This window comes from Sus scrofa, chromosome 8, assembly GCF_000003025.6.
Source record: "Sus scrofa isolate TJ Tabasco breed Duroc chromosome 8, Sscrofa11.1, whole genome shotgun sequence".
NCBI classification, from domain to species: Eukaryota; Metazoa; Chordata; class Mammalia; order Artiodactyla; family Suidae; genus Sus; species Sus scrofa.
In genome coordinates this window covers 20,316,400-20,333,867 of record NC_010450.4, presented here as the reverse complement: position 1 = coordinate 20,333,867, position 17,468 = coordinate 20,316,400, and the positions used below count along the sequence as shown (strand labels likewise).

The 17,468-nt window shown below is 34.4% G+C and overlaps 1 protein-coding gene across 1 annotated transcript in view; it reads right to left on the bottom strand.

Annotated features, from left to right (window-relative positions):
- TBC1D19 (TBC1 domain family member 19) overlaps positions 1-17,468 on the bottom strand; it is a 115,142-nt gene that overhangs the window by 36,057 nt on the left and 61,617 nt on the right. Inside the window, 2 exon segments of the mRNA XM_013978566.2 lie at positions 11,649-11,711; positions 15,264-15,338. Of these exon segments, the coding sequence (XP_013834020.2) occupies positions 11,649-11,711; positions 15,264-15,338 (138 nt within the window).

The window sequence follows — 17,468 nt, the reverse complement described above, 5'->3', positions numbered from 1 at the left end:
TTCTCTTATTCTCATCAAAATGGTTTATTATCATCTTATAGGCAAAAAACATCACTGTGCTTTAATTACTAATGAGGCTGAAAACTCTTCCATTTGCATTTCTTTTATTTTATAGTTTATCATCTTAGGCCATTTTAAAAAGAGCAGCTCAAGAAATAGCAAAAAAGACAAAAATAAATAAATAAATAAAAATTTTTATATATTAAGGATTCCAACATTTGGTCTAATTATATGTTACAAATGGCTTTGCTCAATAATTTGCTCAATAATTTGTTATTTTTGATATAGAAATGATTTTTATATGCTCAACTCTACCAATACTTAGAAAGTACCTTCCCACATACATAATATTCTATACATATTCACCCAAACTATGAAAATCACTGGTGTTTTCATCAAATGTTTCTGGTTCTTCCCCTTTGGGAACAGATATCGGCTTATCTTTTCTGGCCACTTTGGTGTTAGGTGTGGCCATGTGATCTGCTCCTTACTTGATGAAATAGATGTGTCACTTGATAGTTTCCAAATCGAAGCTCCAAGAACCAGCGTAGTTCCCTCTTTCCCTCTGCATGAAACCATTACTGTTCCAGATAGTGGTTTACGCCATCAGCCTGGAGTGAGGATGACACAGAGCTGGGTCCCCATCCAATTGGGACGGACATCTCCATGAGCAAGAAATAAAGCTTTGTTGTTTTTAAGCCACTGAGATTTGGGGTTTGCATTTTGCAACAGTATAATCCAGTGCATACTGACTAAAACAGGAATTTTTGTCCAGCATTTTTAATAGATTCATTTTGTGGTAAAATCATTAACCCATCTGGAATACATTTTGAAACTAGACTTCTGGAGTTCAAATTATAGCCCCATCACTTACTAGCTGTGTGACACTGGGCAAGCTACTGGACTTCTCGGTGTCTATTTCATCCATGTAATATGTATACAATAATAATACCTATATCAAAGTCTATTGTGGGGATTAATGAATATACATAAAGTGCTTAAAACAGTGCCTAGCACATGGTGAATATTACTACAATGTTAGCTGCAATTACCACTGCTAATACTACTACTACTTTAATTTTATTCTTTATTCTGCAGTTCTTCATATATATATATATATAAATATATTTTTTGGGAGGTGGAGGTTGCTATTTTACTTTTTTCACTGTTTAAAGTTTTATTGAAGTATAGTTGATTTACAATGTTTTGATAATTTCTGTTGTACAACCAAGTGATTCAGTTATATATGTATGTATATCCATTCTTTTTCAGATTTTTTTTCCCATATCGGTTATTCACAGAATATTGGGTAGAGTTTCCTATGCTATACAGCAGGTCCCTGTTGGCCAATAATTCCATATCCCCCAAAATATATTTAATTTGGGGTTTGTTTCTACTTCTATGACTTAAGACTATTATGTTTCTTAAACCTGGAATTTTGTTTATCCTCACTTCTGGAACATTCTCAGTCATTATCTTTTTGATTGAAGTCTCGCTCACATTCTCTGTTCACTTCCACCTGACTCCTACGAGATCTAAGATTGACTGACACCTTTTCAAACTGCCATATCTCTTAATTACTTTTACCCCTCTGTGCTCCATTCTGGATGACTTCCAAAAAAAATTTTTTTAAATCAGTTCACTAATTCTTTCCTTTTGTTTCTACTATGTACCAGGCACTGTTCTAGCTGCTTGGTGGGGATACAACAAAGGAAGTAGAAAGACAAACAGAAAACCTCCCCGGCAGAACTTAATTATGGCAGGGGGTAATAAATAGAAACCATTATAAATAATTACATTAGATAATGTGTTAGGTGGTAAATGCTATGGGAACAAAGTCAAGGGGAAATGGGAAAGGATGATTGCCATTTTAAAGAGAATAGTCAGGGTGGGCTTCATTGAGAAGGTAACATCTGGTCAAAGACTTGAAAGAACTTGTGGAAGTTAACATACAGATATCTGGGGGAAGAGCATTCCAGGCAGAAAAGCCAACAATGGCAAAGGTACTAAAGAAGGAGCATGCCTGATGTGCTGGAGGACAGCATGGTTACAGGTGTCACTGGAACAGATGAGTGGAAAGGGATGTGAGAGAGGTAAAAAGCGGCCCAATTACGCAAGGCATGGTGGGCCACTGTCAGGCTACTGGCTTTTATTGGGAGTGAAACGGAGATCCACTGCAGGGTTTTCAGCAGAGGAGAGAGATGATCTAACTTATAAGGATCACTCTAGCCACTGTAAAGAGAACTGGCCACGAGGGCAAGAACAGAAACAGGGATGCTGTGTAGAATGAGATGCTACAGAAGACTATTCTATACAGCCCTGTAGAAGACAGTGGCTAGGACTAAGATGGCAGCAGTATGTAGTGGCCCCGGGGGTATGCCACCCAGACCCCTCTTTAGGAATAAAGGACTTATGTTGGCTCTTTATTTTCCATTATATATGCCAAACAACTATTTCTCATATTTAAAAGAGTTAATTATTTTAATATTTTATTTGGTAAACAGGTATTTAACTGAATTATTTTTTAGTTCTAATGATTTTCAGTTAGTTCCTTTGAATTTCTATATACCTATATTTGATAATAATTTTGTTTCTTTTCTAGTATCTACAAGGTTATTTTTCTTATCTTATTCATTGGCTAGAAATTCCAAAATGACTCATGTTCTTTCCTTACTTTATTGGGCACATCTCTAGTATTTTAACACTAAATAACATTAGCTTACATTAAGATGGCAAATGTTGGTTTCACATAAATACTATGCCAAGAAAATACATCTCTATTCTAGCGTATATAGAGTTAGCACAAACAAAGGACATTAGGCTGCATAAAAATGTGAATATACCTAACACTACTGAATAGTACACTTAGAAATGGTGAAAATACTAAATTTTTGCTGCGTTTTTATCACAATTTTTAAAAGTTATTAAATATAGTCGCAAATATGTTTTGGGCATCTATTGACATAATTGCATAGTTTTTAAACCAAGATACAATTGGATAGGGGCAAACAACTAGAGAAGAAAGAACAGACAAAGCCCAAAATTAGTAGAAAGAAAGAAATCATATAGATCAGAGCAGAAATTAATAACATAGAGACAGAGAAGATCAATGAAACCAAAAGTTGGTTCTCTGAAAAGATCAACAAAATTGATAAACCCTTACCCAGACTCATCAAGAAAAAAAGAGAGAGGGCTCAAATCAATAAAATCAGAAATGAAAACAGAGAAATTACAACTGACTCCACAGAAATACAAAGGATCATAAGAGGCTACTATAGGCAACTATATGTCATAAAATGGACAACCCAGAAGAAATGGACAGATTCTTACAAAGATACAACCTACCAAGACTGAACCAGGAAGAAACTGAACATATGAATAGACCAATCACAAGTAGTGAAATTGAAAATGTGATTTAAAAACTTCCAAAAAACGGGAGTTCTCGTTGTGGCACAGTGGAAACAAATCCGACTAGGAACCATAAGGTTGTGGGTTCAATCCCTGGCCTTGCTCAGTGGGTTGAGGATCCAGCATTGCCATGAGCTGTCGTATAAGTTGTAGATGTGGCTCAGATCCTACGTTGCTGTGGCTGTGGTGTAGGTCAGCAGCTGTAGCTCTGATTGGATCCCTAGCCTGGGAACCTCCATATGTTGTGGGTGTGGCCCTAAAAAGCAAAAAAAAACCAAAAAACAAAAAAAACCCCAACAACAACAACAACCTCCCCCCAAAAACAAAACAAAACAAAAAAACCCTGTCAAAATGACTATACTACTCAAGGGAATCTACAGATTCAATGATGCAATCCCTGTCAAATTACCAAAGACATTCTTCACAGAAATAGAATAGAATATTTAAAAATTTGTATGGAAACACAAAGACCCCAAATAACCAAAGCAATACTGAAAAAGAAAAATGGAAATGGAGGAATCAGGCTCCCTGACTTCAGACTATACTACAAAGCTACGGTTATCAAAACAAGATCATACTGGCACAAAAACAGAAAGAAACTGATGGAACAGGATAGAAAGCCCAGAAATAAACCTAAGCACCTATGGTCAACTAATCTATGACAAAGGAAGCAAGAACATACAGTGGAAGAAAGACAGTCTCTTCAATAAGTGGTGCTGGGAAAGCTGGACAGCTACATGTAAAAGAATGAAATTAGAATACTCTCTAACAACATATACAAAAATGAACTCAAAATGGATTAAAGACCGAAATATAAGGCCAGGTAATATAAAACTCCTAGAGGAAAACATAGGCAGAATGTTCTTTGACATAAATCATGGCAACATCTTGTTTGATCCACCTCCTAAAATAAGGTTAATAAAAATAAAAATAACCTCTCCTCACAACTGAATCACCATATGCACATGGTTCGTGTTTATTTTTGCTTTCTCCATTCTCCTCTTAATTCCTTGCCTTTATGAATCAGTTATTTCCTCAGAGAAAGACAAATACCATGTGATTTCATTTATATGAGGAATCTTAAAAAAAAAAAAAAAAAACACCCACAAATGAACAAACAAATAAAACAGAAATAGACTCATGGATACAGAGAACAATTGATGGTAGCCAGAGGGGAGGGAGATGGGAGGGGGTTGGAAAAAATAGGTGAAGAGGATTAAGAGGTACAAACTTTCAGTTATAAAATAAATAAATCATGGGCATGTAATACATAGCACAAGGAATATAGTCAATAATATTGGTGTAACTTTGTATGGTGACAGACGGTCACTAGACTTATTGTGGTGATCACTTTGTAACGTATATAAATGTCGAAACACTATGTTGTACACCTAAACTAATATAATACTATAGGTCAACCATCCTTCAATAAAAAATTTAAAACTTTAAAAAATTCAGGAAAAAGAACTAGACATTTCTTTTACCATTTCTCTTCTGAAGCCACAACAAAGCTGGACTACTCCCAGAATTTATTTCCCCTTTCATTGTATTTGCATGGAACATTGCATAAACCTCTATTAGAGCATTTATCAAATTATAACTATGTACTTTCCTTTCTCTCATTTTCACTAAAATGTGAGCCTAATAAACATCTTCTTATGCAGCACCTAACACAATTCCTGTATCAGAACAAACACTCAATAATTTGACATGAATACATGAATAAAGCATCTCTGATTGCACCTGGGCCTTTCTTAAACTCCATTCAATGGCATTAAAATATCTGTAACTACGGCATACTCTAATATATCAATATTGCTGCTAAGCATATGCTAGATAAGCCAAGCATATGATAGAGTATTTGTCACACAACGGGAAGAGTAAATTTCCATGTCTTCTCTTTACTATATAAAAATTCTTCCCTATAAATACTTTATGTACTTTGGATAGTAAGTTGACTTTTACAAGTTGTCATAATGCTATTAAGTACTAGAACTTGAAAATGATATTGTCAAACTACTCAGTTTACCTCCATGGAATAAGGGTAGTCTTCTGTTTGAGCATATTTTAAAATTCTCATATAATTTGAAAAGTGAACATGGCTTAGATTTCAGGAGGATTCAGTTAACAACAGAGATATCTTCTAAAGTATCCTGAGTTTGAGAACTTAAAACAAGAACATTATATATTTTAATTTTTCAACTTACCTGATGTAAGTAATCTTTCAACACCATTAAGCATTTTTAAGATTTCATGAAAATAAACACTAAAGTTTGGAATACTAATAAGGTCACTTACTACTCAAAATAGTATTTCTATAATATTCCGCATTGTTGCCTATAAGATTTAGGTAATTAAGATGAATCACTCAGAAGAATGCCTGAGTATCCTTGTAACGCAGGTCCAGATTTTCCTCTAGGAGGGATTAATGAAGCTTTTCTCATCTATATATGGACATAGCCTACCATCTAATTTTGTAGTCTAGTCACAAAAACTCAATAAACGGGTTATGACTCAGAGCATGGCCAGAAACAAAAAAGTTCACTCCATTATCACCAGCAATTTTCCCACACAGCATTTACGTTGCTAGGCAGCTCTGCCAAAGGAGAGCCTATAATTAGTGACAGGAAAAGGTTTTCTTCTTTCTTATCTCATACATACATACACGAGTACGTGCGCACACACAGAGATAAAAATTATTTCCCAGAGAAAAATCAGAACTCTGATAATACTGTTTTCAGTGTGTACAATTACATATATTTTTATTATGATGATGAACTTCTCTCCGATAAGTCAGGCTAATTGTAAAATTAATTATTAAAAGGTATGATCATGGAAAGTATTTTCTTAGTAACAATCTACATGAGGAAGACTTAGTTCTGCATAATTCCTAAAGACAGAACTTAGGTGTTATAATTACCTTTTTATTTATATTATAAGGATAAAGATCCACATTAAAGCTTTATAAAGTACTAAGAGTGGCAGAGGCCATGATATCTATGACTGCAAAAATTATGTGAAATCTAAAAATAATACAAATTAGACTAAAATATTGACAAAAGTGGAAAATAAAGGTTAAAGCACACTTCTATAGTACTTATTTATCTATGATATTAATTTCACATCCAATGCCTCATATAAACTTTAAAACAATTTCAAAACGTCTTTTGCCACTTTAGCTAGAATGTAAGCCCATCAAAAATGGTATCATTTACATATAAAGATCAATAAATATATACTGATGACCATTCTGCTTTTTCTCAGAGAATGCATCCATTGTTTACAAATAGTTCCATTTGTCAGGCTCAGTCACTTATAAGTTTTCCAAGTTTATGTAATGCCCAAAGATGAATATATCCTCAAGGGTTAATTCTGGCACTATTTGGAGAAATTGTTACTAGTCTCGTTTAAAATGATATTTTTACTCATTCTGTTCAGATTTATTACCTGGCAAATCCCTTTTACCATTACCAAAAAGCCTTCATAGCTGTAACTTAAAAATGACAACACTCTTCTCTCCAGTCACCAAAGGGAATGAAACTGTCAAATTTGCACTTTCTCTATCCACACAGGAAGGTAGAATAGTCAACACACTATAAATCACATGATTATTGGCCTTTGGTTGATATTACAATTTATATACTCATGTTTAGTGTCATAACACTTTTATGTTTGGATCAAAATAGTTATCATAGGAAGGACCAAAAAACTTTAACAAGTTACTTAAATTTTTGCCAAGTTGTAGATATTTGATTTGGTTTTGTTTGTTTCATAAATTTAATATTGTGCAACATTAACAAATCTGTTTCCCTTAGGAAACAGTTCATAAAAAGGATCCATCACACCCAGAACTAAACTCTTAACTAAAGGAAATCCAGAGCCCTGTACAAGGACAGTAACTGTAGTCAGCCAATAATTATTAATATTAAGCTTTGAGATAAGAAAAGAAAGCTTCCTTCTCAATAATGAAAAAAACTCTATCAATAAAAAGGCATCTGATGTTAAGCTAAATTTTTATGCAGTATCTGTAGCATGCTATGCACTAGAATTAACAATGAGGACCAAAACACTTAGGGAATTTATGAGAGACATAATTATAAAATAATCAAATAAGCTCCAATAAATATTATATATAAAAAGAACAAAAAATACTACATAGTATTTTAGAGAGCCATGATCTTGCTGTTGTGTGTTTAATGTTGGGAAGTAGAGAGTAGGTCAGGGAAGGCATATGTGAGTAAGTGATATTTTAGCTGAGAGCTGAAGGAAAAATAGGAATTTACTAGAGAAAGTCGGGGGGAGGGGTGGCTAAGAGTCTTTTACATTAAAAGAATTGCAAGTCTGATGGCCCTGAGGTAAAAGAAGTATAGTGAACTTGAGGAGTAAAAGCTCAGAGGGGTTGGAATGCACAGTGCCAGATTGTCAGGGCAAAGGGGAACAATGAGACTGGTTCACCAAACAATGAGAGGTGAATAAAAAGACATTCAAATAGGAAAGAATGAAATAAAATTATCTTTATTTGCAGATGATATGATCTTATATACAGGAAATCCCAAAGACTCTACCAAAAATATACTAGAACTGATCAATAAATTCAGTAAATTTGTAGGATACAAAATCAACATATGGAACACAGTTGTGTGTCTATACACTAAAAACTAAAGAGAACAATTCCATTCACAACGGCATCAAAAACAATAAAATACTAAGGAATACATTTAATCAAGGAGGTGAAAGATCTGTACACTGAAAACTACAAGAAGTTGATGAAAGAAATCGAAGACACAGATGACAGAACAATATCCTGAGTTAATGGATCAAAAAAATTATCATTGTTAAAATACCTACTTTGATTTCTTCAATGATCCATTGATTGTTCAGTAGCATATTGTTTAGCTTCCAGGACTGCTATTTTTTCCTTGTAGTTGATTTCTAGTTTCATAGCATTGTGGTTGGAGAAAATGCATGGGCATGGGATAATTTCAACTTTTTAAAATATACCAAGGCTTGATCTGTGGCCCAAGATGTGCTCTATCCTGGAGAATGTTCCATGTGTACTTGAGAAGAATGTATATTCTGCAGTTTGGGGATGGAAAGTTCTATAAGTTAAGTCTATCTGGTCTAGTGTGTCATTTAAGGTCTGTGTTTCCTTGTTGATTCTCTGTGTGGATGATCTGTCCCTTGATGTAAGTGACTTGTTAAAGTCCCCCACTATTATCATGTTGCTATCAATTACTCCTTTTATGGCTGTGAGCAGTTGCCAACAAAATTGATAAACCTTTAGCCAAACTCATCAAGAAAAAAAGGGAGAGGGCTCAAATCAATAAAATCAGAAATGAAAACAGAGAAATTACAACTGACTCCACAGAAATACAAAAGATCATAAGAGGCTATTATAGGCAACTATATGCCATAAAATGGACAACCCAGAAGAAATGGACAGATTCTTACAAAGATACAACCTACCAAGACTGAACCAGGAAGAAATTGAACATGTGAACAGACTGATCACAAGTAGTGAAATTGAGAATGTGATTTAAAAAATTCCAAAAAACACAAGTCCAGGACCTGAAGGCTACACAGGGGAGTTCTAGCATACATTCAGAGAAGAGTTAACACCTATTCTTCTGAAACTCTTCCAAAAAAGTACCTAAGGAAGGAATACTCCCAAGCTCATTCTATGAGGCCACCATCACCCTGATCCCCAAAACAGACAAGGATACCACAAAAAAAGGAAATTACAGACAACATCACTGATGAACATAGACGCAAAAATCCTCAATAAAACACTGGCAAACCAAATCTGAATATATATTAAAAAGATCATACACCATGAGCAAGTGGGATTTATCCCAGGGATGCAAGGATTCTTCAATATCTGCAAATCAATAAATGTGATATACCACATCAACAAAATGAAAAATAAAAACCATATGATCATCTTAACAGATGCAGAAAAGGCTTTTGACAAAATTCAACACATGTTTCTGATTAAAAAACTCTCCAGAAAGTGGGCATGGAGGGAACCTAGCTCAACATAATAAAAATCATATATAAAAAACCCACAGCTAACATCATTCTCAATGGTGAAAAATAGAAAATACTTCCACTAAGATCAGGAACAAGACAAGGATGTCCACTTTCACCATTATTATGCAACATAGTTTTGGAAGTCCTAGCAATGGCAATCAGAGAAGAAAAAGAAATAAAAGGAATTCAAATTGGAAAAGAAGTAAAACCGTCACTGTTTGCAGATGTCATGATAGTATACCCAGAAAACCCTAAAGATAGCACCAGGAAACTGTTAGGACTCATCAATGAATTTGGCAAAGTTGCAGGACACAAAATTAATACACAGGACTCAACTGCATTTCTACCTACCAACAATGAGACACCAGAAAGAGAAATCGGAGAAACTCTCCCATTTAACATCATCACATCAAAAAGAATAAAATACCTAGGAATTAATCTACCTAAAGAGACAAAAGACCTATACTCTGAAAACTATAAGACACTGATGAAAGAAATCAAAAACAATACAAACAGATGGAAAGATATACCATGCTCTTGGATTGGAACAATCAATACTGTCACAGTGACTATACTACTCAAGGGCATCTACAGATTCAATTGGAAAAGAAGAAGTAAAACTGTCACTGTTTGCAGATGTCATATCAAATTACCAAGGGACATTCTTTACAGAATTAGAACAGAATATTTAAAAGTTTGTATGGAAACACAAAGAACCCAAATAACCAAAGCATATTGAAATGGAAAAATGGAAATAGAGGAATCAGGCTCCCGGACTTCAGACAATGTCACAAAGCTACAGTTATCAAAACAAGATCATACTGGCACAAAAACAGAAATGTGGATCGATGGAACAGGGTAGAAAGCCCAGAAATAAACCTAAGCACCTATGGTCAATTAATCTATGACAAAGGAGGCAAGAACATACAGTGGAAGAAAGGTAGTCTCTTCAATAAATGGTGCTTGGAAAACTGGAACATGTAAAAGAATGAAATTAGAACACTAACACCATATATAAAAATAAATTCAAAATGGATTAAAGACCAAAATATAAGGCCAGATACTATAAAACTCCTAGGGGAAAACATAGGCAGAACATTCTTTGACAATTCCAAAAGTGGTAATTTCCATTTCTTAAGTACAAAAACAAAAAATTACTGTATAAATAAAGCATTAACTTTACTGTACATTCAAGTTTTTACTGAGTACTAAGAATTAGGTAGGCACCAGGCTTCATATTACTACATAAGTAAATAAACTTAGATTTTTGTATTTCCCAACTTATTTAACTAATAACTATATGTTATAGAATGGAATTTTAAATCTCTACTACTTTTTAAAATAAAAAAAATTAATGGCCTATTTGAAATCAATGAAATTTCCCTTAAAATTGTTTCCAGGAGTATTTCACATCTTAATTTTGTAAATAAACTTTATAAAGTCTTTGGACTTCAGTTCTTGGACTATATGATTAATTAAACCTTCATGAGAGATTCTTATTTAACGCTTTTTTTTTTCTTGAACAGATGCATATATATCACCACTCTTACCACTCTGAAACCTGCTAATCCAAACAGCTAGAACTGAGTAAATCAATCAGAAACTACCATGTGGAATCTAGATGATTTTTCCATGACATATATTGACATTCACTCAAAAGCAAATTATTAATCTTCTATCTACCTATGTCTATCTATCTTATAAAAGAATATAATTTCAGCAGTTCTACATAAATTATGTGTTCCCTATTTATAATAAGATTTTTCTATTTTAGTGGATATGAAAAAGACCTAGGTAAATCCAAACATCCACAGTATCAGCTTATGAAATGATCAAAGAGTAATCATAAGGCTTCAAACTGATTTTAAACCATTTAATTATTTATTCAATACCTTTAATAGAAAAGTATCATGTAAAATGCTTTGTCTAAACATCTTTAGGATGATTAAATATGAACTAGACATGTAATTTCAGAATCTGTGCCTATACCTCTCCTGGTTGGAGTAGATATGTAGCTCTTACTCTCCCACCTAGTCCCATGTAAAAACAAAAGTTAACCTTATTCCAAACTTAGAACACTTAGTTTGACAAAAATAAACATAGCTTGGATTTCAGGAGGATTCAGTTAATAACAGAGGTATCTTCTAAAGTATCCCAAAGTAGAGAATTTAAAATTTAAGAACATTATATATTTTCATTTCTCAACTTACCTGATATAAATAATCTTCAAATACAAAATAATAATCATCGTTGCTTGCTGTCAACTTCACATCCTATAATTAAAAGCAGAGAGCACTGAAAAGAACCTAAATGAATATGTCTATAGTACTAACACATAAATCCAACATCTGGAAATAATACCACAATGACTTCATTGTTTTATGTAGGATTATAAACTTCTCAATTAGATTTTATTGCTGGACCTACCACAAGTACACTTATAAATTTGCTTAACTAATATGTGTGACACACTATTTGACCTCAAATTTTTCACACTTTTTTGAGTCCCATTAGTAATTCCTTATTATTTATTCATGTTTATCTCCTTTATATCTACTATTAAGGTATCTTAAAATTAGAAAAGCGGATGGAATCATAATGTCCAAAAGGAGCTGTAACAGTCTGGCCTAGAATCACAGCTCTAATGTCATCCTCTCCTGTTCAAGCCCACATTCTCATCATTCACTCAAAATACCAAAACCCTTCATATTTTTATAATTACTCACTTGCAAGTCATTGCTTGTTAGCAAATAAACAAACAAGACACTGTTTATCTTCAACCTACCAGCAAGGCAACATACATAGTAGAAATATTGGAACAATTACACAAAAATATTGCAGAAATACATGATAATATTGCTCAACCTACAAGACTGAATTGAGCTATTGATCAAAGAGCACTTAGGGGAGGATGAATGAGCTAAGGATGGCTCTGGAGGGAGTGAATGTGTGCTAAGGCTTGAGCAACCGAAAGACACAGGTTAAGAGAAAAGAAGGGAGCCGGTCTAAGCCACATGGACGGAGGTGGAGATCATGCATTCTCAGCAGGGTGAGACTTCACTCCTGGGGATCAAAAAATTTTTCATCATACAGCGGTGTGTGGGCCTCTAAAGCTGATCCATACACAATGAAATCTTTTTCTTTGGTATTTAATTTTTATATTAGAGAAATTTTTCTCTCTAGGGGCATAATAATGAAGAAAAGGTTGAGAAAAACGGATATAAACCGTCAGATCACAGGAAGTGGTGGAAAACTGTAGATGGTATGGATTCAAAGCAAGTTTGTGGAAAAAAACACGGTCCAGAGATTTTTGATATTTAGCTTAGGGAGGGCTTGATAGTGTTCTGTATTTAAACGTTGCCTTGTTTCATTCATTTCTTTAACCACTCAAATAATTCTACTTTATTTTCAGTTAAATTAAAAATGTGTCTTTGCCAAAGGCAGTTGTAATGAAACTCCAAATAATTTTTTAAAATGCTCATTCCCTCAAGGGCTGATTTTAATAACATTTGGAGCTGGTCCAACAAGATCAGCAGAGCTCAACTAACACAAGTCAGGAACAACCGGAGACAGATATCTTCCTAAAAACACTCATGTTGTGTGGACAGTCAGGATTGATTCTACCAAAACTTACAAGCAATTCTTCAGACACAAACCATTTACCTCTTTCTTTACTGATTTCTAACTGAAATTCATGTTGACAGCAAAAGAAAACTCACTTTAGCACTTGGCAATTCTGAACTACTTCTCTTATGAGTCTTCTCTCATTTGAACAGAAAAGAAGTTGAAAGTCTTAAAACTCCAGAGATCTTAGGCTGTGGCTAAAATAATCCCCTGAGCATGATCATTTGACATCAAAGCTAATAGCAGTATCCTTGATCCAAATCTATGTAAAACTTCTGTGAGAATCAAGACTTTTCATCAAAAGACTGTATCCTCTTAACTCTCCTCACCCTTCCTCCCTGTAGAGCATAGTGGTTAAAGTTACAGGTTGTGAAGTTGGATTACTTAGGTTCCAGTCTTGGCTTTGCTACTTAATATGTGAATTTAAACAAATTTCTTTAACCTTTTCTTTACCTTAGTTCCCTTGTTTATAAAATGTAAAGTAACAGTAGTTCCTGTTTTGCTATAACACTTGGATCAACACATGGCTGGCAAGTAAGGGAGTGATGTCTGTATAACATGAAAACCATGCTGGTTCATAGGCCAGTATTCATTAAAAAAAAAAAAAAAACAACCAAAAACCAAAAAAACAAAAAACCAGAAGTGCAGAAGTAGAACTATAAAATTTAGCTGGAAAGGACAGAGCCTTCAGCTAGCCTGCTACACAGGCATGAGTCCTGCTGGCTGTAGAAAACAGCAAATGAGTGACTGTACTGGAGCCCCTTCTCCAGAGAGGCACACCTCCAGCCTCCTACATATATATCTGAGCTGCTGCACTTCCTCTTGTGCCCACCTGAGCAGTAGCCCCAGTGGCCCAGCGTACCACTTCCATCTGCATTATTTTAGCACCTGCACTTTATTATTTCTGTACATTTTTAATAGTTCCTGTGGGAGCAGTCTGCCTGAGCGGTCCAATTCATCTCCCAAGCTACCAATTATTATTTCTGTTAGCACTTTGTTGCAAAAGCTACCCTAACCCTGTTTTTCCCATAAACTCTATTATTTTTCATCTGTGATTTTGCAGGACGCAAGTTTCCTTCCACGGAAAATTCCATTTATCATTTATAGTCCAAATGCTGGTTATCTACCACCCTAAGGTAGGGGTCAGGATCAAATGACAATCTATACAACACATACAGCACATAGTAAGCAGTCATTAAATGCTAGTGGTGGTTGTTATTATTAACCTTGGTCATTTTCTACCCAGAAATATCTTTAGATGCTTCTCTCCTCTATTTCTGAGACCTGGAATAACACGCCCTTCTCTTCTGGCATGCAAGTTCGAAATCTAAAATCCAAGTCTTGGAGTTCCCATTGTGGCACAGTGGAAACGAATCTGAGTAGGAACCATGAGGTTGTGGGTTTGATCCCTGGCCTCACTCAGTGGGTTAAGGATCCGGCGTTGCCATGAGCTGTGGTGTAGGTGGTAGATGAGGCTTGGATCTGGTGTTGCTGTGGCTCTGGCGTAGGCCAGCAGCTACAGCTCTGATTAGACCCCTAGCCTGGGAACCTTCATACGCCGCGGAAGCGGCCCTAAAAGGACAAAAGACAAAAAAAATAAGATTAAATTAAATCCAAGTCTTTTAAACAACCCAATTATGAATCCAGAATTAGTCATATCCTATATCATGCTTTCATCATCTACATTTTGACTTTCAACTTAATATCAGAGGTCTGGAAACAAAAAGCCAATGAAGCCCTATCATAAAACTTGAGATGTGCTTAACTCATATGTCTAGAAACTAAAAGAAATTAAAATAAAACATGACTTCAATATAATAAAATAAATAAGTAAGCCCTAAAGAATCACGAGATAATATAAAAATTCCATAATCTGATTTTCCTTTCAGTTGCTTTTTACATAGTTTGTGCAGAAAACTGAATTTATAAGGACAAGAAATCCTTATCATTCTCTTAATCACTGAATGAGAGGGTCAGAAAAGGATAATGAGAACAGTTTCAAAGGGAAGGAAAATAGCATTGAATGGGAAACTGCAAATTTTGAAGGTCAACCTTAACTTTTTAAGTATAAAGATCACTCAAAATTATTTTTTAAGGTTAATATGTATCATCATACCTAGTACAGCCCCTGCATGTTGAAGATTCTCAATAACTGTTTAATGATATTAATGAAACAGAAAGACTAGTACACTTTTACTTACTTTATAAATTAGACTATCCACCAAAAGGTCATGTTGTATCACATTGGTCTTAAGCTGCTCATAATACAAGATATCCTAGATTTAAAAGTAAAACAAACAAAAATATTAAAAGTTAATTACACTTAGAAAGCCAGCCTCAAATTTTAATAAATAAGGATCATTAATAGTATTATAAACACCAAGGATAAGGACTGTATTTCATTCACTACTACAGTCTCCATGCCGGGCTAATCAACAGTAGATGATCAATAAATACACCTAACGCCGTTCTTTAGGATAAACTCTGGTACCTGGTGGGTATTTGATCAATGTTTGCTAAATTAACAAACTGTAATTTAACTTTAATAGTAAATACAGTATCTATTAAGTAACTACTAGGTGCCAGGAACAGTTTAACTCACTCTACATTTAATCCCATATCAACAAAATAAAACTGGTCAATGATTATCACTCTCATTTACATTTGTGAAACTGAGGCCCAGAGAAAGAAGTAACTGACTGTTAAGGCTACAAAGTGAGTGTGATTTGATCCCAGGAAACCCCTAGAACCTATATAATACCGTTTTAATAGCTAATACCTAAATTACTTTAATACCTTTTTAATACCTAAAATAATTTGATTACCTTTATTACCTTTATGATTAATACCTTTATAATTTTATTATAAAATTAAAAAGTATAAACACACTAAATCATCACTGATAGTAAATGCGATCATACAGCATATGAAAAAAATCAGGTATTTTTGGAAGGAAAATCTTCATTATTCACTTTTTAATTCAAAATATAATGATTATAATTATATAGAATTCTATACAGTTAACCTGTATATGATTTAAGCATAACTTGGGAAGGTATCTAAGTTTCCAAGAGATATTAACAAACATTCTTACCTCGTCTGGCTAATGGAAAATAATAATGGGTATAGGACTTCTAATGACACTGATCAACAGACTCAGCAGTGTACTTTTCTTTAAATCTGAGTCCCAGTTTAATAAAAAGATCAGTTTTTAAGAAATAATAGAATACAATACCATAATATTAGAAAATCTGATTAACTAAACAGTAATAAGATTAGGTTAGTGCTTAATTTAATAGAGAATAATAGCAGGAAGAGAGGAAAGATGGAAAGAAAAGGGGAGGAAAGGAAAAAGAAGAAAAAATAGAGGAAGGGAAAGAGGGAGGAGAGACTTCAGATGTAATCCAGTTAAACATCAGGTGAATTGTTGGTCAGGGCATTTATAATAAATGTGAAAAAAAACCCAAAAAATGGTTAAGACTAAGTAATGGCTGTGTTAAAGAGCGATGGAAATACCATCTCATTACTTTAGTGGATCCTTGTATTCCTCTGAATCCCTCCAAGCATTTCTCAGGCACTTTGGCCCCCGCTGGCCGCCCACATCCAAATGCTGCTAGGCTCCAACAGTGCACCCCAGTCTGTGTGATTCTTTCTGAAGACACTCCCTCAAACAAATAAGAGTTGTGGCGCAGAGTCATCTGGGACAAAGAAGACTATCTCTTGCATACAGATGCCTTGGAAGGGTGGTGTCACACCTGTTTCCCGAAACATCATTTCTTTGTCTCGAAAAATGCTTGATACACAGTTCTCTGATTGGAGTCAAAGTGCTCTTTGTAAGCTAGATATCTACTGGCTATTTTTAGACATTTTATTTTAATTAGAAAGCCTTATTACTTTGTTCTCATTCATGATGTTTTGTTTTTTTACCTAAAGCAAAATTATTTTACTATTTTATTTACCTTCTATTATATTCATCAAATCCATTTGTTTGGCTAGAACAAAAGAACATTTTTATTTTTTTAATTTTAACTTTTTTTGTTTTTGTTTTTGTTTTTGTTTTTTTGCCTTTTCTAGGGCCACTCCCGCAGCATATGGAGGTTCCCAGGCTAGGGGTCAAATCGGAGCTGTAGCCGCTGGCCTACACCACAGCAACGCAGGATCCAAGCTGCGTCTGCAACCTACACCACAGCTCACGGCAACGCCAGATCCTTAACCCACCATGTGAGGCCAGGGATCAAACCCGCATCTTCATGGATCCTAGTCATGTGGGTTAACTGCTGAGCCACTGAAGGGAACTCCTGTAACATTATTTGTAATTTCTATTCTTCCATACTTTTCTCCATGCTTATACAAATATATCATCATATTTAGGAGTTTTCATTGTTTTTTTTTTTAACATAAAATGG